Below are 23,132 nucleotides of genomic sequence, written 5' to 3'. Positions count from 1 at the left end.
ATTCAATCCATATGGCGATTCAAAATATTGTGTTACTTTGTGCTATTCTCAGAGGCCTGGTTTCCCACTGAGGTTTTTTTTCTCCTCCAATGGAGTTTTGGGTTCCTCGCCACCGTTTGCATACTGTTTTGCACTGTTTGCCTGGCCGGGGGGGCTGCTAGAATTTGATAGTCTTATTTAATTAACACTGCATATAGGAATTTATTGTGTGTCTGATATTTGACCTGTGTTTTGTCCTTCCATAACCTTTTATGTTTTACTTATAGTCAATGTTTTCTTGTACAGCTGCTTTCTAACAATGAAAATTGTAAAAAGCGCTATTTAAATAAAGCTGACTTGATTTGACTATTATCTTTTAACTGATGACTTTATTATGCTTTTCTGTGGAAGACAATTGTGAAACACTATATATATATACACACAGAGAGAAGGAAATAAAAAAGCTGTTCAAAATGTACATTATATTTATGACAAAAAAAAATTCTTTAGTTAACCATTAATATCCCAAACACTCTGATTTTCTTCACTTCACCGCCTTTTTCATCTGAAAACAAAACAAAATGAGTTAAATAAGTACTTTACACAAAGAATAACAATGATGCATTGGAAACCTAATTGTATTTTTATTTGGATGGATAGACTGGTAGACTCACAGCAGACTGAAAGCAGCTCTTTAATGCTTCAAATTCTTTAGCACACATGTTTTTGGTCAGCTCCTGTTTGCCGGTGGTTGTGGCGGCCACACATTTACCATAGAAAGCTGCCTAATAATTCAAAATCATTGCAATGATAAAGGCATCATACATTAATTCTACACCATATTTCCATAATTAACAATGTTTTACATAGAACATACACACTGTCTGATATTATATTATGATGAATAGCGAATGAATATTGTACCTCTGCTGAGCATTGAGCAAACATCTCTGGGAAGAGTCTCATTCTCGCTCTGCTGCGAGTCCACACATTTGAACCGGGCATAGTTCTACAACGACAATGTTTTTTTTTATAGCAACCAAGAATAATCCGGTGAGGTTAATGAATTCTCACACTCAAATGTCGCGCCGGTTCATAGTGATTTACAAAACTCACTACAGTATTTATTCAACATGGACAGCGCCATGATTGTGACCTCTGCGTTGCGTAAACTCCCCATTGACGAGAGACTGGCCAATCGGTGCGTTCATCGGTGTCCCAGAAAACTGCGTTATGCTTTCTGATTGGTCGAACGACTTCTAACGTCAGGAAAGAGCCAATCAAACAACGACCAAAGATATTTTCAGGAGCCCTGAGCTTGCCCTTTTGAATTACCGTGTTTAGTCACGAGGGGTGGAAGACAACGTCCGATTGGCCAAAGACAACAACACGTAGTCTTATTGTATAATTCAACGTTATTAAATCGCTAATCATTTTAAATTCAAAACGTAGATGTACAGATATTTTAACTCTTGCGTAAATGTGACTCTGAACTATAATAAAAAACAGCCAAAAATAAAACCATCAGACATCGAGCGCGAGTGGGCGCACTATGTGGAGGCTCGCGTGTAAATAATCTTGGTCGTCCGCCCTGTGAGAAATGACACACAGACCGGGGAATAAACATATTACTCCACATCATGGCTACATTACTGGAACGACTGGGCTTCCTACAAAAAGTACGTATATATACAAGTAAAATACGAAATATAACGTTAGTTGAACTGCCCTTCACGACAGTTAATTTCCCATGTTGTTTTTAGATAGCTGAACTAGCACTGTATGACATTGTATGACTACTATAGCTAACTTACCGATGCAGCATGTTGGCAATAACACCGTTTATATACACGTACTAAAGCAGTATTATGTAACACTTAGAATTGCCTTTAAATATCATTGTACTGTATATGAATATGGTCATCTTTCAGTACTGTCATAGCCGTCTGATTCCACGGAACCGCCACAGTACTTTATGTAAGAGGATTCAGATATTTTAACATTACTGTGTGTAAAGAAACACTGGGGACATATTGCTGTAATAAATGTACATAAAGGTGTCATATAAAGAAGCGGGTTTGTGGACAGGTTGGTTTTCTTTTCTTTATCTAAGGTGCCCACGCTCATGAGAGCTACAGCAGATGACGAATCGCCATGTCCAGGTTATCTCTTTGAGGAGATCAGTAGTATCCTTTTCCAGCTTCACAGGAGAGTCTAGTGTAGGACAAAATAAGCTTTCTGTCATGTGGACCTTATCTCTTGAAACCTAAGAAATTTCCCATGATTCTGTGGGTTGCTGCCAGTGTCTTTTGGAGTACCTATTGGAGAGACTGCAGGTGGAGTCCTGCCACGTCAAACTCAAGGTGAGATGGAGTAACTGGAAGGTCGTAGGTTTAAATCTTGTAGGGGTGATTTAAGGGGTGGGTCATAATTTTTCCAGCATATATGGGTCAAAACCTGTATATGACGATTTCTTCTGTGGAACACAAAAGAAGACATTTTGAGAAATGTCTCGGTGGTTTGTGTCCGTACAATGGAAGTCAATGGGGGTCAGGGTTGTTCGGTTACGTTCTTCAAAATATCTTCTTTTGGTTTCTGCAGGAAAAAGTCATACAGGTTTTGAAATTGTAATCTTTGGTGAATTATCCCTTTAAAGTCACTTTTTTTTCTTTTAGGTCCTTAAGATTCTCTTACATTTATGTAGCCAAGGACCACCTCACTTCCTCACAGAGCTTCGACGGAATGCTACATTTATACAGGAAGTGATTGGTAAGAAGGTCTCAACAGTCGATACTGTGCAATAGTGCATGATTGATTGAGTAAAACGTTGTTTTTTTAAATCACGTTGAAATTATTTGCGACAAATCTTGTGATAATGTTGTGTCTTTGTTAGTGTACAGTGGCCCCCCGGACCCCATCCATGGGAATGCCCCCTTTAAGAAAGTCAGAAGCTCTGCTCAGGTAAAATGTCTCTTTAACACTCTTCTGATTGACAATATGCATATACCTAACTGTCATATTGAGAGACCAGCATTTGTGTCAATACAGGAGTTGGCCAGTCTTCTCTTTAATGATACCATGTCTCTGGATTCTGGAGTCGCTTCATGCAAAAAAGTTACAACATCCATGGGTAAGTGACCCTTGCATATTCAGTTTGTACCTGACAAAATATTTGTGTTTTTAAACCCAAACCAGTATTTAATAGCTTTTGAAACTTTATGTACTTAAAAACGTTGCTATGATGTGCATAAACCTGCTTTAACATATGCTGCAAGACTATGCATCTTTGTTTATAGCAACATTTGGATGTAGGTTAATGATCTATGAAGGTTGCCCATACCACAGAATAGTCATTTTCGAGCAGTGCCTTAATCTCTATAAACTCTTTCTTTTTTGCAGGAATGGGCTCTGAGGCTCTCAGGTCTGGCATGCAGGGGTTTGGATACAGCCCAGGAAAGACGGAGTCTAGTAAGAATCAGCCAAATCATGTCATTTATCCAAGTCCAAAGCTGAACACAATGACTTGTATAGCGTAATGTTAGCATTTTCAAGTCATCCAGACGGTTTCCGCTTATGTTTTTCCACTCCCATTAAGGTGGAACGACTCTACTGGACAAGATTCAGAGAGCTGCGGAAGTGGTCGCCAGCGCTGTCCTTCCTCCAGCAGAACATCCTGGAATTCGTCTCCATGATAACCACTACCACGCCGTGGTGGCTCCTTCTGCTACCGTAGAGATGGCCTTGCCAGCGTGTGCCTATAACATCCAATCCCACGGCCACAGAGGTGAGCTGAGCACAATCTCCAGTCAGAAATTCATGTTAATGAATTTAAAGCTCTAATGTCTCTCCGTCTCACAGCATCTCACAGGTGTCCTGGGCAGGCTGGAGGAGGCTGGGAGGAAACCGACAGTAGCCGTAGCTCCTCCAACAATTCCTCCCAAGAAAACGTGCCAGTCACCCAGACCTCAGTGAGCAGGAGCAGCAAGTCAGGTGGCTCGGGCAGCCACTCAGGGGCAAGTCGGGAGAGTGGTGACCTAGCAGAGCGGTAAGAGACCCTAAATTAGTCTTTTATTTAAGCATAATTGAACTTTTTTCTTTCTTCTGATCATGAGGTGAAATAGAAGCCAGGCGTGTTCTTGGCAGATTTGCTTGGCTGTTGTGATGTATTTGTGTTTATTGGATTCAGTGTGGAAGCTATGCAGCTGGGAGACTGTGGTCAGGAGATGGCACTTATCATCAGTCTGACCAGCGGTTCTAAAGTCTTCCTATCCAGAGAGGAGAGCCAACACTTCATCAAAGAGTGAATCATTCATGATACCACAAGTTCAACTAATGTTGATTTTGGCATCAGTCAAACTGAATATTAATTTATAAACATTCATGCATTATAAGAGCGTACCAATTCACAATATTTCACATGAGAAGTTGTTAATTTAATTTTATTGACAATTTCAAGGTCATAATTAGAATTTGTATCTGGTTTTAGATGTTCCACTCTCAATTGTGAGGTGGTAGTTGAACTTCTGTCTCGCAAACTCCAGGGCCACTCACAAACTGTCCAAATGGTAAGCTCCTTTGAGTTCATAACATAATTTTAACTAAATTGTTAACAGTTTAATGTCACATTTTCCTATTCACCTACAGAGGGCCCTGTGTGCTCTGGCCTGCCTGATGTCATCAGACTTCCTCTCCCTAGACCATATTTTCAATATCACACACAAATGCCTTGCACAGCTTAGTGAAGGAACAGCAGGTCCTGTCGCCAACAAGGCAACCAAGGTACTGAGAGTCAAACAACTGTGACATCTTGCGAGGAAGCTGGTTCTTCAGTAGCTCATAGTTTTTATTAAGCCCGATAACAAAACACTCACTCGATATTATTTAAATATATTACAAATAATACATGTAATAATATATTATATTTTGTTTCTTTAGCTCATAAGGCAGTTCGAAGCTATGCTCGGCTGCGTCACACATCCCAGGTGTGACCCTGCTGGACGTTCAGCCTCCTCCAGCTCTTCACTTTCAGAGCAGCCCTCCAAATCTTTCACCAAGCTATCAGGACAACTAGGAGAAACAGCAGCTTCTGTTATCCCTTCAGAGGAGCCGCCATCTAGAGACCACCTCCAAGCTAACATCACCGCACCTGAGTCTCATATCAAAAGAGAACAGGAAGAGGAGAGAAAGAGCTGCAAGATACCCGAACCGTCCAGACTGTCGCTCTTTAGTGGGATGCAGCTAGTGAACAGAAGCAAACCTGTGTGTTTGGTTGAACCTGTACCTGTCGAGACGGATGTGGAGGTCACAACAGACACAGACTGTGCGAGTGAGAAAAGCAGTGAGAGAACTATAGAGTCACCTGCTTCTAGAAGACCCGAGCAATGCAAAGAGCAAACGTCTGCCTTCACTTTCCTCAATCTCTGATGCCAACTTTCCTCACCAATCCTCATTCAGACAGCTGTGCTGATGTGGAGGGAATACTTCACTCTGTTCAATAAATTCAGCCTGTGAGGTTTGTCTGTGGAATGAATGCATTATCGGAAACAGTATATAGTTGCGTTTCATGACCATGTTTATATGCATATTAACATTTTAAGTAATGCAGGAATTTGGTATCAATGGCGATTCATAAACTCCTCAAAAATAGATGTGCAGCATGATTCTGACTTCAGTTTACTCTACGCCCTGTGAAAATTCTGCTAGTCATACAAAGGGATTCATTGAGTCTATGATCAATAATGGTACAATTCATTGAGATACAATTAGGAAACTACTCAGGAGTTGTTTTCATCTTTTAAAAGTTTAACATGCAGAGACAAGTAATCTGTTCATAGATGGATTTTTTCTGAAAAGTGTGGACAAAATATTGCTGAGTGAGCAGTTTAACCAGCCACATGTTCAGCAACATTGACCGAGCTGCCGTTTGTTTTTGATAGATGAGTTTTGGGGGAAAACGTTTAACATGATATCTTATTGTCATTATTTTTGAAGTTTATTTTAATGATAGTACTGTTTCAGCAATTACATTTAACGTCAGTTTTCCAGAAATAGCCGATATTTGGAATTTACACTTCAAACTTTCAAAAGCACTTACACTGCTGTCTTGTGTGTGTGGGAAAATGTATTAAGTATTTAATGCTGATGAATGAGTACCAAACTTGTCACAGTTAAAACCATGAATAAGAAAAAGCAAATTTCTACAAACAAGCGTCTTCATGTTCTCATGTGATCAGACACTCGAATATACATGTATTTAAGAAAAACTTTATTTTTATTTACATTAGAGCAACATTTCATAAAATAACAGTGATTTTAAATACTGTACATTTGCTAGTTATGTATTTTGTACAGTCCTACATAAAAAACAGGATGTTGATCGCAGGGATGATTCACATCATCAAAAGCTAATAGACGTTCACACAGTGCCCGGGCTTAAACAATTAAAGTTTAAAGAAGTTTGAGAAGTTCCTCAGACAAGATGTAAAACGTCTAAACGGGACTAAAGCCGACTGCGAAGACCACTGCATCATACTTGTTTACTATACCTTTTCGAAAGAATATGAGCCATTGTATATGTTGGTCGAACAATGGATAAAAAAAGCTAGATAGGTTGTGTTAATGAGTAATGAATGGACTTTGGAGCAGTGTAGAGCTCTTAGATGGGTGTAGGCTAACTTTAGGTCTTTCTTTATGGCATGCCCACAAAGACAAGTCCTCATGTTACACAGAACCCAGGGACTGACTAAACTATTTCAAGCCCTTTTCCTGTGTAAGTATTTGACTTGTTAATATGAATTTCATTCATGTACATTAGATAAAGATATCAAACCAAGAACCTGCAATAATGCATCTACTGTAGATCTCAAAACAAACTGTTCCTTCACCTCTTTAATTTAATTCAACCTGAACCATATTACAATTGTCATAGATTTTAAACAGTACATTTCATTTCTTCTTTCTCGCTTTAAAATCTAACAAATTTGTTTTACTTCAAAGGGTATGCTTGTGCTATCTTTACAACAAACAACTTGATCTAATGCAATGATATTCATACTTTCATTTTTGTTTGTCCAAATATTTTTTGCTTCCACTTTCAGTTTGCACCTAAAAACCCGTTTTAGACCTTCCTTCTCGGACAAAGAGCTTTATAATGTCAACAGACCTGAGTCTAACATGCACTGATACAATTTTAACCCAATAATCCAAACGGCTCTGGGCTTCGTAAGGAACAGGAACAACCACTTCATGGCACACTGAGCACCCTCTAGACCTGAGTTTTAGATATGTACTTCCTGGAAGAGTCCATTCTTAGGAGACCCAAACTGAGACTGTTAATCTTCAAATATTCCATAACACACAAAAATCTTCCAGGAATTACCCAATTCACATTCAAAGCAGGGCTGCGAACATAATCACATAGTTTAGTTTTAATTTGTATATTTTAAAGGTCCTAAATAATTATTTAAATTGCCAAAATGTGCAAGAGTGGAACAATGTATGTTCTTAGTCAAAAAAAGAAAAACAAACTCGACCCATCTTCTGAATAGCACCATGCGGCCTAGTAGAATAAATGGGACAGAGCTCATATAGTCTTAGCTAGTAAGACCTTGCAATATTTTTAAGATGGACTTCATGTTGATATTACTTTTATATAGCACCTATGTGACATTCATGGTCAACACGTCAAGTAGAGCCCCACATAACCACTATGATCATGACAAAAGTGCTGCAAAAAGAACAAACATATTTAGAGGGCTTCTGTTTGTGCCAGGCCTTAAACTGGCCCCTAATGTCCCTCTCACAGGTCCCCTGTACATTATGCCAAAGGATGACAGAAGAGTCACTGGCAATCACGTCGGCCCCTGCTGACCGCGAGTCTGCAGGCTATTGAAGTGTGCCTCTCTCAAGATGCGGTTGATGTGGTCGTACGAGATGTTGTTTTGGCTCAAGGAGATGGCCGGATCTTCTGTGAGGGTGGGGGTAATGGGGCTGCAGGGAGCCTGGGAAACATGGAGTCGTCTTTGGTCACTGCTCTGAATGCTGGAGTGGGCCGCAGTCATCTGCTCTGGACTGCTAATCCCACTGCTGTCACTGCTGGAAGACTGTTGGGAAGCAAAGAATGGTATTGAATTGAGAGAAAGATGATAATACATACAGTTTATTCAACGCTAGAGTTGTATTCAATAATACAGTTTATTGTGACTGTTAACCGTTTCCACAATTTTGTTTAAGTGAGCAGTTGAAAATATAGTGAATCATCATAACATATTAGCATAAATGTTAACATACAGCACAAGAGTAAACAAACCATGTTGTATTTATCTTTTTAATGAAATCAATATATGAAAGTTACATGGCACCAGTTGCATATATAAGTGTTGCTAGTTCTAGTTCTATGAATGCGAAAAAGTGCAATGTTTTGCTTTTTAGCCCAATCTGAATAAAAGAAACATAAATAAGGTCAGGCTCAATTGTTGGACAGAAATATATGTGAGTTTAGCCAGTGATTCGATGGGACACACTTGGTCTTGTAGGATTAAAATAGCTGCCTAGAGGCGTTGCAAATATGTCCGCCAAATATGGTGGCTTTGCTTAAACATCTTTAGACTTCGGAAATGTCAAGTCAAACACATTGAAATGTGGGATACAGTATTGAACACATACATCTTACATATACTGTAGGAAAATGTAGAGTACAGTAAACATACTATATACAAAAAAGTATGGCACAACTTAAGTGTCAACGAGTTGTCTTGTTCAACGTAGCCTACCTCAGAGTCCCAGACATCACGGCCAACCTCAGGAAGAAAGGAATAACCTCCGGACCTTTTCGCTTGGGGCAAAACCTGAGGCTCCTCCTCCCCATCACAGCTGCGTCTGCGTTTCCTGTTGACAGAGATCATCACCATACAGTTTCCTTCACCGCTCCATTGGCACAAGGTTTATTGAACACGCATGAAGTAATTCACACCAGCATCACACCAAACCAAGCCTGTTTGAGGTGTTTCAGCCTTTTTCATGCCTTTTAATACTGCAAACAGCTGTCGTAAAACATTTCTTCAGCGTTGGACCATTGCACATTTGAGTGAACCATTAGTCATCAATATGCCCACTGCGTGATTATGACTCAGAATTAAGATTATTTCATTATAAAAAATGTCACCGAGACAAGAGCTGTCTTGATGCTCAGATCCAGCATAGAATCATTTAACAGATATAGCAGCCAGTCAAGAGGATCAGACTTCTGAAAGAACATCTAAAAATAACCACACAGACATCAAGTAGCACAGCAGATCTGCATACACTGGTAACAGCAGAAGCCTTCGTGGTAACTCATGCAAGACTCGTGCATATTGCAACAAAAACCACGAACAATTCCAAGCTAATGGAAGACATGAAGGTCGTTACCTGTTTTCTGTCAACATTGTGTATCTGTGCATTTGACAGCCAAATAAGGGCAGATCGCCGTCTTCCACTGCAGCAATATGAGGGAATCTGCAGGGATTTCCACCCTAACAATGAGCAAAATAGTGTTTGTTGTGAAAATCACGTATGAAATGTGGTATTTAAACAACCTGCAGTCAAATTTACATTGCAGGTGTGCAAATACAACATCTAATTGATGAGATCTCACAATGTCGGATATAACAATCGTGACAGTGAATTATTTTTCTGTACACACACCGATCAAATATCATCTGCATACGAGTGACAAAGGACGAAAGCCGCAAGACAGCTCCACCTGTCTGTCTGTCGTTTCCTTATTAAGATCAGCCGTCATTTGAAAATCTTCTACACGTTTATTGTTTTGATAGATGCACAACTGTAATAAACATCGGCATGCAAAAATAGCGACAAACAGAGAGGCACGATGCGTAGTTGGCTGTACTTCCTCATCGCGATCTACAGTTCACAATACAAAACAATCGAAGTACATTTCGATGAATAAAACAGTATTTGCGTAAAGACGAATATCGTGTCGACGTACCTTTCTTACGTTCTTTTAACGACTGGCACCGGCTGTCTGTTTGGTCTCAAGTTCGGCCATAATTTGAAGTTACAACGTATCACTCTCGCCGGATCGCTCACTCTGGTTCACTCTCCCATCTGTTGCTGTAGCGATGACGTCGTACGCACGTCGTTACGTTATCGTGATGTAACACGCAGTGATGCGAAAATTTCAATTGTCTCGTTGGATATTTACGTGATGTCGTTTTGTTGTAATTACCATTTGTATGTAATAGAATACGATCACCAAAATGTATAAAAAAATACGTACGCTTTTTTAAATTAATGTAGCAGGTTCCGATCGTCTGGCACGTAACGCAATTCGCAAGGCTGGTTAGTTGGTTTCGTGGGAGTTGGTGTGTGTTCACGAGCGTGATGCGAAAACGCGACATTTGCACACAGGCATAGCCGAAGGCAGCTAACTGGGTCTGTCTGACCCTGTGACGTAACTGAAAATAATCCAGCATGTCGTCCTGCGCTCCACTGAATGCTTCAAGGGTTTCAATTGGGTTCGCTTAGGGTAACGGACTGAAACTTTCAAACAAATGAGTTAGTCATAATGTCCTTAATATTTAATTTAGTTGCTTTTTCCTTATTTATTTATAGTTATAAATGATCTTAACTCAGAGACAGAGTTCAGTATGACAACAGAAGATTTAACCTTAACCTTTCCTAGAAAAGCCCAGTGAAGTTGTAAAATATGAGTGTGGGTAAGTGGCAAATTCAGATATTTAATACCACATTTGTTGCAAGATTTTACTTGCCTGTAAACATAAAAATGATTACATTAACATTGTGAGGCGTGTGGTTTTTAGTCCATGTATATTAACTTTGAGGTCATCTATAATGGTAAAAGTTGGGAGTGCTTCTATTGTAAATTGAATGTAAGAAGATTCTCAAATAAATGTAAGAAGATTCTCAAATAAAAATCAAACCAAAACTAAAATCCTCTATAGAACAAGATTGTTAATGTTGTTGTTGCCCACAGTATAATTCATGCAACCTTATTGGTTTGGTCCTTGACAGTGTTATGATTTTTTATTCCCATTCAGAACAATGTCCATACTGTGGAAAGCCCTTCAAAAGGCTGAAATCTCATCTTCCTCATTGCAAACTGGCACCAGTTGCACAACCCCCGAATAGCACCCAAACACCCCAAGATCTCCCCAAGAGGAATGCAATCACTGCTAAACAGAAGATCAATAAAAGTGTGTTAACAGTGAAGAACGATTTAGTCGTTGATGACAGGCAGACTTCCAAAGACGCGAGGAAAGAGTCTATAGCAACTAAAAGTTCTATAGCAGCTATTGAAGTCACATCATTTGCGAATACAGAGAGGCCTCAAAGCAAATGGTCTGCTAAAAGACAGACGGAACATGAGAGATTGCAGCAGTTGGCAGTCTTACAGAAGTCAATCCACTCTACCTCAGTATCAGATCATGAAAGAGATAACAGCTTTCATGAGATGTCTAATGGACAAGAAAAGGGAGCATCTCAAACTAACGGAAAACCTACTAAAACCAAAAAGAAGCTAAAAGTGGCACCATTATCAGAGCGTTTGTCCATCGCCAAGAGTGCAAGCACAACGCCGGCCATTCAAAAATCCACAATTCTTTCATCCGATTGGAGTTTGTGCCACGATAATCCAAAATGTACAGTCATGGGGGAGATTGAACAAAACAGCAGTGATCTCAATCTGGTATCCAGAGTAAAAGAACTCAAAGCTCTGACTTTCTTTACATCCAAGACTTCAGTGTGGGATCATATCAAAGGCAGCTTGTATTATAAGAGGTCTTGTAATCTGTTATTGCCTTGTCCTGTTTTGGGAACACACAAAGCTTCTGATTTTGAGACCAAAGATATTTCTGTGACCACGCAACTATCAAAGAAGCTTGAACCAACAAAGCCATTTTCACCCTCAGTTCATTTATCTGAAACATCCATTCAGCGACCTGTGGAAGACGTGCATAGATCAAGATTGCAAAGTGTCAGAAGCCTGGGATGGAATCCAGAGATATTGACATCCTTCAGGATCCTGTTCTCCGCTGAACCTTTTAGAAACTCCTCGAATGATAATATGTGGAAGAAGCATTCGTTTTCTGAGCCATCATCCCGTAGTGAAGGTGATGCTTGATTTTCAAAGTAGATTTATGTGATGAGTTTAGTAAACAAACAATACCTTGGAAAAACAAGAATGAATGAAACATTTTGGCGTCTTGCAGTCTTAGAATGACAACACATTTTTTTGGGTGTGTTTGCCATTTTGAAAAGTAAATCACTCTCCTATAAAACATGTTAGGTGAGATTATTAGACGGCTAATTGAATATGAACCACATTCCATTACCTTAGATTTACAGTACATTTGGCTACCATGAAACTATTATGCACAGTCCTCAGGCTGATAGGGAATGAGTTACACTTGCATCAGCTTGGCTGGACAAGGGCCATTGGTCCATTAGGTAAGGAATGATATGTGTAACCATTCGTCACCTCCTTCACCTCTCTTACCATCTTTTCTTAATTCTTTCATGATTTGATCTCCATTGTGGTTGTCCAAAACAGTTCACATTACATGTCTAAAAGTTTAAAAATAATTGTTTCTTGTTGCTATCCACAAGAAAGTAAAACCAGATATTATTTTAAATTGTGTTTATGCTCATATAGTGCCTTTAACACAGCGGAAACTTGCTGATGTGAGATTAAAAGAACTTTGTGTCTGGCTTGGCCACCAAAATCAAAAGTCACCCAGAGAGTTTGGGACTGTGCTGAAGCAAGGTTTGTGTCTTAACCTTCATAAAATCCTTAAAGCTGATATTTGAAAATAATGCAAAGCTATATTATATTATATATAATTATATTATTAATTATGTTAGGTATGAGCTCATGTCATACTATATATTATTCATATAATTATATTATATAAAGAATTCTACTTAGATGATATAATTGAAAAAATAGGATTATAGTTTTGGTTTAGTTTTATTATATTTACATGTTTTAGTTTGAACATTTATGTGTTGTCTTGGATATATGTCCTCAGGTTGGCAGTGGTACTACACAAAGTACATTGATGTTCGCAGAGGAGGAATCGGTGGGATATCTCTACTCTTAGCTGGCTACTGTGTCCTGTGTTACATATGGAGATACCCAGATCTCAGTAAGTCAAATTATAAATGCAAAGAATAAGATGTTTATCAAAACAATGTCTTTTTAATTTAACAAGTGTTTGTGTTTTGCAGAGAAAGAACGGTGGAGAAAATACCATTAAGGATATTTGGTGTTTGGTATTATAAGGTGCCTTTAGAAATAAGGGTTAACAGAAACTAGTTTCTGTTTCACCCCGAAATTGAAGTTTGCAGTCTTTTTATAAGACAGGTGCAAGAACATACATTGACTTAAGATACTTCTACTATGAATTAATATGGTTGAGGAGAAAACAAATCTGAAAGCAAACTATTATATGAAGTATTTTTTTATGCTCATTTATATGGAAGGAATGCATGCATTCAACCTAAATGAAGATTTGTAGAAGTGTATATTTTGTAATTGTGTAACTAAAAGCATAACAAGAATTGTACAATATTTTTTAGCATGTTTAAGAAAGCTGTTACATGATATCTTGTGAACATGACCAATCTTTATTTTCCTATTTAATAGTATCTCCTAATCATTTAATAATAAAAAAAGACATTACAAAGAATTGGCTGTATTCAAAATGTATTTAATATTGTTTTTTTATCTTTGCTGCTGTAATGAACACTCACAAAAATACAAATAAAGAACTGACCACATACAGTATGACATGAGCACGTACCTAACATAATAAAAATAACTTTTTTTTACATTTTTTCTTTACAAAAAGTATAAATATTTTGTGTTTCGTGTTTTTATTTTGTAATACAAACATTATAAATCAAGTTTTGAATGATGCAGAAAGAAAATCTTCAAAGCTATGATTATGGTGTTACAATAATCCAAGGCCACACTCGCACAATAAAAACAAATGATACTACTTGTGTTTCACTCGCTCTGTCCTAAGGCAAAGAAGCTCTTCAAAAAGAAGGTCTTCAGAGGAGTCTCCCAAATACTGACTGCCGGAGCTCAGATCAGGGAGGATATTTATTTAACGAAACACCAACAATAAGATTCAATTCTTTAACATTATTGAATGCATTAGCTATCATGAACAATAACAATAAACATGTTTTACAGCATTTTTAGGATGATGTTACTTTATAAATATACCATCGACCATTGTTTATTCATTTTCATAATGTCCATACATTACAAGTTATCATTAGCCGAGAAGAGAAAATGCTGTAAAAGACTTGTTTGTTATGTCATGCTATTCCGTTAACTAACGAACTATGAACATACTGAATCTTATTGTAAAGTGTTACAACTTATTTTCGATTAGTCATTTTTGGTTGAATTGCTGGGAAAGACAGTGGAGTTTAGTGTTCATGATGCAAAAACAATGCGACGCAACCTTCCTTTAAGCTTTAATGGATGCTATTGGAAACGTCCGCACATTTTCTCTGCTCTGGTCAGTCTTGGTCAGTATCTTGGTGGTCACACTACCATTGTTACAGCTGTCATACTTGATGTTCTAATATAAACCAAGACTGAATGCTACGTCTCTTCCATAATGATTTAGTACTTAAAAAATTGAACTGGTGCAGTCGTGTAGCAAACCATCACAGTCTTGACATTCTTCAACTAAACTTCACAAAGTTGTGATCATCTAATACAACTAAGCACCCTTAAATGTTGATATGCTGAGAAGGCACCAATTCTGTCTACACCAGTTTAAACAATTTTGACTAGAAGAGATATACAGGCGTCATCTAAGAGCTATTAAGACGGGGATTTTTTGAAATTACAAAGTCATTTCCACATGTGCAAATATAAAATGCCACTAGGGGCAGAAACTGCAAACTGACCCCAGGACAAGACTGCAGCCTGACCAGCAGGGGACACTGCTCAGGGGAAAATCAAGTTAATGTAGGTGAATTTCCCTAAGCCTGTCAAGGAACAAATTTCCTCCAAAAGAAAAGATTACACATAAAAACTAAGAAAATTTTGCGCATTGTGACATTATTTCATGACTATTAAGCAAAAAAGAAAATACTTTAAATTGTTGCACTAATGCAAATATTCGCCAATTTTATTTTACATGTTGTTTAAGTGTTACTGTCTTTAACTGATGTTCATTCAAATTAAATAAATAAAAATGTGTGTACTGCATGACATTACTATCTAGGGAAGTGCCTCGGTGTCATGACAATAATGTCACAATGATCCTTCATTTTTGTGTTTTAACAACATCCAATGAATTTATCTCTTTTGACTTTACACTGAAATGTAACCTGGACGTTTTTGTTACATTCTCCCATACAATATTCTTTGAGACACAAACAGGCGACAGCACATATTATTCAGGGAGACAGGGCGGGCGCAGCACAGGTTTACATAAAAAACGTACAATGCCTCGTTAAAAATGAATACAAGCTAAAAATATAAAACAATGTAACATTGTACCCTCAATCTGAGGACTTAACTTCCCCTGCACAAAAACACGGGTTTCGTCTCTGTGGAGATCACATACCTGTAAGGTACAAAACTAAAACGAAAGTAAAAAAAACGAGCACAGCTAATGCTCAAAAACAATGAAACGGTGCGTTTGTGTGCCTCACTTGGTCGAAATCACAAACTGCAAGACGACCTAACGACCTTAAGTGCGGACAGACTATGAGACTAAGTGTATTTGATACTGAATGATACACTACAGATACCAATGTCTACCTATGACATTCCAACATCACACTAAACGTACTGCGTGATTGTGTATATGTAAATATATTGATGTGTGTGTGATGGCAAGTGCATCCTGTGATGCATTGTCAAAAAAGGCTTTCTTGTGTTAACTGCTCTAGAACACCAGGCACAGTATTTTCACCATCATAAGTCCTCGTCACTTCCACAACCCGCTGTGTGCAATCTTATACTTCTATAATGCCAACAAAAAATATTCATGGCATGAAATGGCTCGCGGCTAACATGAAACTGTCTAACGTCAATATGGCACTGTCTAACATTCTAAGATGCTATTCACGGCGGCTTCCAGCACAGAGTCCGTATCAGCCAACGAGGTGTGACTGTGATCGGAGGAAAGCTGCTGTTCTTGACTACGCCCCCTGCCTGACGGGCAGCTTTGGGCAGGGCTGTGCTGTGATTGGCTGGGAGACGCAGTATAATGAGCATGTTGACTGCTGCTGATGTGGTTGTTGGATTTAATTTTTTTTATGTTCAGGATGCACTTAATAGGGCTTCTCCTGTGTTCCTCTGTTTCTTTTTCTGGTTGGGAGTCTGTCCTATAAGCAGGTTCTCTGTGGCTGTTCACTCTCTGCCCGTCTCTTTCTGCCTGACTCATGGGAAGCTTCGTTGATATCCCCGATCCGCTTGGGTTTCCCTCATGGGTGACTTCAGGACTTGGTATCCTCTTCTTAGAGCCACAGCAGAAGTCTTCAAAGAAGCCATCTGAGGAGGCACCAAACCATTACAATCATATCCTAAGACTCTTAGACATCTTGGACAACTCTGTGAGCACTATAAAAATAATTCAAAACCATTGTTCATCACTTACCTGGATCCACCAAAACCATTCGCTTGTCTTGTGTCAAGTTGCTCCGCTCCTCTTGGTTAAACGTCCTGTCAATCATCACCATTTCTGATGAGGGGCTAAATCTCTGAAAGCACATTTAAAATGTAAGACGTTTAGTGCTGATTTACAAAACACTTTCAAAGATCTAAAATGCATTCCTTTAAAGGAAAACCCACCTCTGCCTCCACCATAAGCAGACGCCTGTATTTGTTTACCATGACCTGCGTCCGTTCCAATACTCGCGTGGCAACTGCCTCAAACTCCTCATCGACTATACATTCAGAAACACAGAATCAATGGTACAGTCAATCTATCAGTGCTTACAGAGCAATAAAGTAGCAAAGTGTTGAAGACACACCTTTGGTAAATTCTTCATCTTGTTGCTGTGAGCCTTGGAAAACATGATAGGGCAGTAATCTATCAATGACATCAGTGACCGAAGAGAAGGGTGTGTGCTCTGGAGATATGACTCCACTGTGATCTCTTCTGAGCTGCTGGAGGACCCTGTAAAAGATAGGTGCATTTAAGAAAACAGGCCGACAGTCACTATGTTTGTTATCTGTCGTGTCTGGTATACATTTATGGTTTTATTAAGAGATATGATGCACTCACATTCCTCCTCGAGTAAGCTGCTGAGTTGCAGGTCGCTTCGGGGTGTGAGGGGATTCCTGACTGGCAGGAGTTAGTGTTTTCACAGCTATGATATAAAAATATTTTATTATTATTAGATGTTTTATTAAATATAATTTAATGTTTCATATATCTCTTTTTGAAATAATGAAATCATTAAAAAAAATTATCATGTTTGATTATAAGACGTTTATTAATTAATACATATTGTTGATGAGTAACTAATTTAAAAATACAAAAAAGACACAAACTACCAACGTTACATTACAGAAAATATACATTATATAGATGGTTTCAATGGACACAAGCGTCTGGCCCAAGTAAACTCCCGGTATGTGCTTGTTATAATATAACAAATTTCTATTAGTTTCAAGTAATATTGCTTATTATTGTTTTAAATTCCATTAAAACTACTCAACATTTATTGACTGGACGTTAAGTTTGGGCCACATAACGTTTGTTTATGTTTTTGGTGCTGAAACCGTCAATAGACCTCGTCGATTGACGTTAACAACGCTGGTCCAGAAGAACTTTCTGTTTCAGTTACACAAACATTTGAACATAATACAAACAACAAAATATTTATAATTGATTTTAAATGTTAAACAAATATGTTTAAGATTGAATTGTATATGATATCTTTTAAAATAAATACTAATATTAAGTAAATAAAAGCTAAAAACTTCTGAACCAGTGTTTACATTTTGCAAAGTGGTCTATAAGTATTAATAAATAAATGAAAGCCTGATAAACATTATGGAACATGCATTTGAGTACATTTTCACAAATGAGTTCACAAATGGTTCACGATTTGATCCATAATGATATCTAAAGCATAATAGTGGTTATAAAACCAATTGAAGTCTTACCTTTGGTACCAAGGAGATTAACTAATTGTGTCTGTCCTGTCTGAGCTGCTGCAGTGTCCTACAGAATTAACAAACATTTAAATTAATTAAAAAATACTGTTTTTAGCACAATGATCAGGAACATCATATCATGCAAACCATGTTTCACCTGGTTTAGAGTGACTTGCTGAAACTCCTGAACTCCAGAAGAAACTGGGCTGCTCTGAGCTACAGGCATGAGGAGATGCTGTCCTGGGTTAACCGATAGTTGCTGACAAACTTGTGGGCCTTGGACAGAATTGACCAGGGTAAATTGGCCTGAACTCTGTGACGTCTGTACAGTGTTGGGGCTAGGCGTCACACTGGCGGTCCAAACTTTAGCCGTGGCACCGGGTCTCTGCGACACCTGTACAACAGGGGTCGGAGAAGCTTGGCCTATCTGACTTCCACCCACCAAACTTTGATTTACAATCAACTGTCCTCCGGCTGAAAAGTTCTGGCCAGGAAATAGCTGCACTGCTGTGTTCTGATTGGTCAGGATTGAGTATGTGGTAGTGGTCATTGGTTCCCCCCCTTGAGTGTTTGTTTGTATCACCTGGCCATTCACAGCCTGGAATCCGTGAACAGTGGTACCAGTGGTGAGGGATATAGAAGTCGGTACCAAAAACTGCCCCTGGGGCAGATTGGATTGGGGCTGTGCCTGTTGTGAATGCATTACAATGCTGCTGGCTGGATTTACCACTTTAACCTGTTGCGCAGTCTGGGGAGACCCGCTGGTCGTGTACTGGGTACTGACTAGATTTGTAGTAGCTGTAGTACTGGGCTGAAGCCCAATGTTGCTGATATTGTATACAGTTTGTGCCCCTGTCTGTAGGGGTTTCGGCTGAATGGGTCGAACCAACGTCTGTTGTGCAGGGCCTCGTTGAATGATAATATTCTGAACTGGAATTGTACCTTTATTGAAAGACATTGACATCTGATTTGGTGCGGTAGGTGCGAACATGGCGCCTTGCCCATTGTTGTTTGCCACCACATTTCCACTTTGTCTCAAAAGGATCTGAGGCTGTTCCAAACTGTTGATAGTCATCATAGAGGACGCACTGCCGTTAAAAGACCCCACCACCTGGATATGTCCCGTAGGTCCATTTGGCATGGGTAGCTGGGGAACCTGCTGGATTAAAGACGGTGGTTGCACCCCAGAAACGGGCAAAGGTGCCACCCCGCCAGGACCCGCAACACCTCCGAACCCTCCAGAGACCAGCTGCTGAGGGTAGGTGGTAGCTGTGGGAATGAGAGATGGTTGGGAGTCCAAAAGGGCTTCTTGAGCCAGTGTCTGCTCCGTGATATCTGCTTCCAGCAATGATTTCTGGAGGATGTCAAAGGGTTGATCTTCACCCCCAAGATCAACGTCTCCGGGTGAAGGTCCACCGTCGAGCTCATCGTCGATGAATGAAAGATTGCCTGAGAGCTGAAGCTCAGCTGCGCCAGCCTCCCCAAACTCTCCCAAATGATTGTGGTCATCTTTGAGTCCATCATTGGAGCTGCCCTGAATAGAAAACCAAAAGAAGTGCAGTGTGAAACAGATATAGTTTTATTTTATTTCATGTATCCACCATTGCATTCAGAATTACTCACAGTGTCTCCAGTAAAGAACGAGCTGGCAGACCCATATGCTGCATTTGTCACATCATCCTCCCCGATCTGTTTTCAAGTCAGAGGCAGGTGTTAGTATGGTTTTAGAAAACAAAAATATAATACTGTTGAGATACTCACAGATTTACTGTTGGAACCATGAAGATACTCATTTAATGCTTGCACATCTCTGTTAAAAAGTAGGTAAAGAAAACATGTTTATGAATGCTTTCAAAAACTAGGAAAACGCCTTTAAAACATTTGGAATTGTTACAAACAAATTCAAAAGTTGCCCACCCTATAAAATCCAGAAGACGTTGATCGTCTTCATCATCCATGACACCTGTCACACAGTAGAGACACATTTTGAGACGCAAATCATCTCCGTTTTGTCATTCAAGCCTGATGATGTTTGGCTACACAGAGATATAGTTTGTATATATATTTGCTCCCGAAAACACCAGAAAATCTGCTTAAATAGTGTGAAGAAAGTATTTTGCACACATGCCAAACACCCTATTTGTATTAACAGTATAGTCTGTAAATTCATCTAAAACATGAAATGACAACCAAATGTACTCAAAGCAAGAATGTGTGTTATGTGAAATCATAGGCTTAGTATGACATATTTTGGCAAGGTCTCTGGGTCAGATAACCAAATATTTGACACTTTATGACAGTCATCTCAATGTTAAGTGTTCATCCTACAGTCAGAACCAAAAGGTTAGGACTCTGGAGTATTTATATTATGATGTGGCAGTGTACTGACTCGCTATTCTTGTTTGAACCGTTCTTTCATTTTTCCACTTGAGATCAAACATACTACAAATGCTAGTAACACGATATTCACTTGCAATAGAAAGCAAGAAATTGTTTGCACCAAATGCACTTCTATGCAACCAGGAAATGTATACATCCAGTCATTTAGTATACACAAGGGGCATTTTAAATGCACATTCTCAAAGTAAAACTGTATAATATGCATAGCACTGTATTCAAAACACTACGATTATTACATCTGACAGATAAAAGACATTTCTGTAACAAAGAAAGAAAGCTTTGACTGTTCCATCTACTGTGCCGCGAATGCCCAAGCATCCTATATAGACTTCAAAATGGCGACTGGTGCTTTTTAACTGCGACACTCATACATTCGGTCGACACACAATGGGCATTTTGACGCAGAGACTACTTGTGTGTTTTAAAAATGCACATCTTATCATTTCTGGTCGTGTTTTTCTTAAATACCCATAGAAACATAGCGTGCACTCGAAAATGCGTGTGTGGAAACGTGTGCAACAAAGGCGTGTGGGGGATGGTTGGAACTTGTTTGGCAAGTTTGGTTGTTTACACTCATGTAAAGCTTCTCATAATGATTTAACGAAGTTTATGTTTGACACACAAGGGCAAGAAGGGTCTTGTCTGATTTTAAGCCACAAAGACAAAAACGTAACGTTACAAAGAAGCTTTATATTTCATTCATACTGGTAAAAAAGACATGTAACGACTAGCGTTGGTTCAATCCGGTTTTAATGAACTTAAAATAGGTTATTGAGAAATCCGACATTAGCATTTTCACCCTTGTTTAAGAAACCAAGATAAACTAACTTAATCGTAGATCATCTGGAGAAGAAAGGGGTGAATGAGGCAAACAAGCTGCTATGAACATTTTGCCAATGCGTGCTAACATTTGTCATCAAACTGTCAACGAAATGATATGATGTATACATACTATTTATAAGTGTTTACATTTTCCAAAGAGGTTAGGCTTGCTGTATCTGTGTAATTGCTTTGCTAACTGCATGTAAAAAAACAGTGTCCGGCCTTAAAACGTGTCCTTGATAAACAACCTTAAACTGATAACAAATCATTCATTTAAACGCTCGTTTTTATTAAATAAACAGCGTATTTAACATATCACGCTTTAGGCTTTGATCAAAGAGACAACTTAGGAAGCCAAATGAGGGAGGAGATGATTTTTTTTCTTCCTCTCTACAAAAAACCTATCAATCCTCTTGCATGTTAAGTCAAAGGGGCGGAAAACAGACGCGTAGAAAACCAGCAACCCTTCCAAAATACAGAATAAAAAACCCCGTTCGACCGAGACGACGGATTTTTACTGATTCACTTCTCGTGTCGTCGACTGGTCAAACAGGGCGGTTTGGGAGGACTGAAGGCTCTCCGAGGCGCAAGGGCAGGACGCAGAAAACCCGCCTTAATCTCTTTGAAAGTAACAGCTAGAAACAGACAGGGACCTTGTCCATAAATAGACGGAATCGAGAGAGGCGACGACTGGATAGGCTCGCTTTATCTCACCGCTTGAAAAGCTCTACAAAAACCGTGTTTGCGCACATATGCGCATTGCTGCTACCGATACGCGGCGGGCGTCGAGCGCAGCAGGACGGGTGGTTCAAAGAAACGTTCGGTCTCGTATCGCCGTTTCATATTTGTCTGAGCTCTTCGATTTTGCGAAGGGTGTCAAATCGGACTTAAGAAGCGCGTTTCTTGCCCCGAGGTGTCGATGGCCTTCGCGGAAAAGCTCGGCGACGTGGACGCTTCCCTCGGCTATTATGAAACGGGCTCAATTCGTCGAGCAAAAAGCGAACGGAGAACAAATCGTTGGCGAAGCGCAAATATTTATTTCGATTTGCATGACATAAAGACGACTTGAAAAGAGGCAAACCCTTACTCCTGTCTCACTCCTCTTGAAACCCAATATCTCCATTTGGCAACTTTTAATTTGCTCCCCCTCCTCCTTCTTCTTTCTCCCTCTCCCACTCATATATTTTTCCCTCACTGTCCTTGCTGCTCAGTCTCAGATAGATTTTTCTCTCTCCACGCTTGCTCTTCCCTCCCCGAAGGAAGGGGAGGAAGGAGGTTGTGTGTGGTTTTTCCTTGAAATTTTTATCACAAAATTATAATACACTCAAAGGGGAAACTCACCGTCATGAAAAAGCAGTGCCGTGTCCACAGGGTTTCCTCGCCATCTCTGCACGGGCCGGTGGAACAGTGCGGCTCCAGCAGAAGGCAGCATCACTACCTAGGGCACTACATTCAATAGGGCTCTTTACTTCACAGACAATCGTTGGAAAAGTCTTAAACTATTTCATATTGAAATAAATTGCTTGTACGTTGTGTTTTTAAAGTGAAAATGCAGATCATACCCACAGTCAACATGAATCATTCCTAATACCCGACATGCATAATTGAATAAAGAATTGTTGGCAACAAGCGGTAGGGGGCGGGGCATCCACTCCGACCACACCTTTAATGTCATGAGATCACACATTAGTCAGATGTGTAAACTGTTTCGGGATGCAAATTTAGCAAAGGAAACTCCTCATTGTGCTGTTTTTAAATTACTGGGAAA

The 23,132-nt window shown here is 39.3% G+C and overlaps 5 protein-coding genes across 8 annotated transcripts; 2 read left to right on the top strand and 3 right to left on the bottom strand.

Annotated features, from left to right (window-relative positions):
- Positions 1-377: 377 nt before the first annotated feature.
- ndufaf8 (NADH:ubiquinone oxidoreductase complex assembly factor 8) lies at positions 378-1,104 on the bottom strand. Of its 2 annotated transcripts, XM_079476548.1 has the most exons (3): positions 904-1,104; positions 654-764; positions 378-544 (listed from the first exon to the last, which is right to left on the bottom strand). In XM_079476548.1, the coding sequence occupies exons 1-3, from the start codon at positions 982-984 to the stop codon at positions 524-526; spliced, it is 213 nt and encodes a 70-aa protein (XP_079332674.1). In that variant the 5' UTR covers positions 985-1,104; the 3' UTR covers positions 378-523. The 2 variants fall into 2 exon arrangements, with proteins under 2 accessions (XP_079332674.1, XP_079332673.1); XM_079476547.1 differs by lacking the exon at positions 378-544 and having other exon boundaries at positions 611-764.
- A 233-nt stretch (positions 1,105-1,337) lies between these two features.
- On the top strand, positions 1,338-6,338 carry tepsin (TEPSIN adaptor related protein complex 4 accessory protein). Its single transcript, XM_079476109.1, has 13 exons — positions 1,338-1,658; positions 2,093-2,165; positions 2,251-2,342; positions 2,655-2,748; positions 2,873-2,940; positions 3,028-3,109; positions 3,379-3,447; positions 3,575-3,763; positions 3,838-4,024; positions 4,166-4,279; positions 4,466-4,544; positions 4,624-4,758; positions 4,915-6,338. The coding sequence occupies exons 1-13, from the start codon at positions 1,620-1,622 to the stop codon at positions 5,401-5,403; spliced, it is 1,710 nt and encodes a 569-aa protein (XP_079332235.1). The 5' UTR covers positions 1,338-1,619; the 3' UTR covers positions 5,404-6,338.
- On the bottom strand, positions 6,228-10,481 carry LOC306905475 (protein VCF1). Its single transcript, XM_079476111.1, has 4 exons — positions 9,968-10,481; positions 9,388-9,491; positions 8,751-8,865; positions 6,228-8,081 (listed from the first exon to the last, which is right to left on the bottom strand). The coding sequence occupies exons 2-4, from the start codon at positions 9,417-9,419 to the stop codon at positions 7,830-7,832; spliced, it is 399 nt and encodes a 132-aa protein (XP_079332237.1). The 5' UTR covers positions 9,420-9,491; positions 9,968-10,481; the 3' UTR covers positions 6,228-7,829.
- LOC306905474 (uncharacterized protein) lies at positions 10,350-13,785 on the top strand. Its single transcript, XM_079476110.1, has 6 exons — positions 10,350-10,507; positions 10,594-10,697; positions 11,040-12,110; positions 12,653-12,763; positions 13,029-13,145; positions 13,228-13,785. The coding sequence occupies exons 2-6, from the start codon at positions 10,688-10,690 to the stop codon at positions 13,254-13,256; spliced, it is 1,338 nt and encodes a 445-aa protein (XP_079332236.1). The 5' UTR covers positions 10,350-10,507; positions 10,594-10,687; the 3' UTR covers positions 13,257-13,785.
- On the bottom strand, positions 13,694-22,944 carry bicral (BICRA like chromatin remodeling complex associated protein). Of its 3 annotated transcripts, none has more exons than XM_079476105.1 (11): positions 22,706-22,944; positions 20,060-20,105; positions 19,904-19,952; positions 19,766-19,831; positions 18,300-19,676; positions 18,152-18,209; positions 17,265-17,349; positions 17,011-17,156; positions 16,829-16,923; positions 16,635-16,737; positions 13,694-16,528 (listed from the first exon to the last, which is right to left on the bottom strand). In XM_079476105.1, the coding sequence occupies exons 1-11, from the start codon at positions 22,794-22,796 to the stop codon at positions 16,080-16,082; spliced, it is 2,565 nt and encodes an 854-aa protein (XP_079332231.1). In that variant the 5' UTR covers positions 22,797-22,944; the 3' UTR covers positions 13,694-16,079. The 3 variants fall into 3 exon arrangements, with proteins under 3 accessions (XP_079332231.1, XP_079332232.1, XP_079332233.1); XM_079476106.1 differs by lacking the exon at positions 22,706-22,944 and adding an exon at positions 22,452-22,626; XM_079476107.1 differs by lacking the exon at positions 22,706-22,944 and adding an exon at positions 21,495-21,952.
- Positions 22,945-23,132: the final 188 nt, after the last annotated feature.

Source organism: Barbatula barbatula, assembly GCF_947034865.1.
Source record: "Barbatula barbatula genome assembly, chromosome: 16".
In the NCBI taxonomy this organism is placed as follows: domain Eukaryota; kingdom Metazoa; phylum Chordata; class Actinopteri; order Cypriniformes; family Nemacheilidae; genus Barbatula; species Barbatula barbatula.
This window is presented reverse-complemented; position numbering and strand designations above follow the sequence as displayed.

Coding starts and splice junctions, on each gene's coding strand:
- ndufaf8 (XM_079476547.1), bottom strand. CDS start 984: ATGCCCGGTTCAAATGTGTGGACTCGCAGCAGAGCGAGAATGAGACTC. Junction 765..903: donor TTGCTCAATGCTCAGCAGAG/GTACAATATTCA, acceptor TTGAATTATTAG/GCAGCTTTCTATGGTAAATG.
- tepsin (XM_079476109.1), top strand. CDS start 1,620: ATGGCTACATTACTGGAACGACTGGGCTTCCTACAAAAA. Junction 2,941..3,027: donor AAGTCAGAAGCTCTGCTCAG/GTAAAATGTCTC, acceptor GTGTCAATACAG/GAGTTGGCCAGTCTTCTCTT. Junction 4,025..4,165: donor AGTGGTGACCTAGCAGAGCG/GTAAGAGACCCT, acceptor TATTGGATTCAG/TGTGGAAGCTATGCAGCTGG.
- LOC306905475 (XM_079476111.1), bottom strand. CDS start 9,419: ATGCACAGATACACAATGTTGACAGAAAACAG. Junction 8,866..9,387: donor ACAATGTTGACAGAAAACAG/GTAACGACCTTC, acceptor CTCTGTCAACAG/GAAACGCAGACGCAGCTGTG. Junction 8,082..8,750: donor GTGATGTCTGGGACTCTGAG/GTAGGCTACGTT, acceptor GCTTCCCAACAG/TCTTCCAGCAGTGACAGCAG.
- LOC306905474 (XM_079476110.1), top strand. Junction 12,111..12,652: donor GCCATCATCCCGTAGTGAAG/GTGATGCTTGAT, acceptor ATGCTCATATAG/TGCCTTTAACACAGCGGAAA. Junction 12,764..13,028: donor TGGGACTGTGCTGAAGCAAG/GTTTGTGTCTTA, acceptor ATATGTCCTCAG/GTTGGCAGTGGTACTACACA.
- bicral (XM_079476105.1), bottom strand. CDS start 22,796: ATGCTGCCTTCTGCTGGAGCCGCACTGTTCCACCGGCCCGTGCAGAGA. Junction 17,350..18,151: donor TAATCTCCTTGGTACCAAAG/GTAAGACTTCAA, acceptor TTTATATCATAG/CTGTGAAAACACTAACTCCT. Junction 16,738..16,828: donor TGCTTATGGTGGAGGCAGAG/GTGGGTTTTCCT, acceptor ATGTGCTTTCAG/AGATTTAGCCCCTCATCAGA.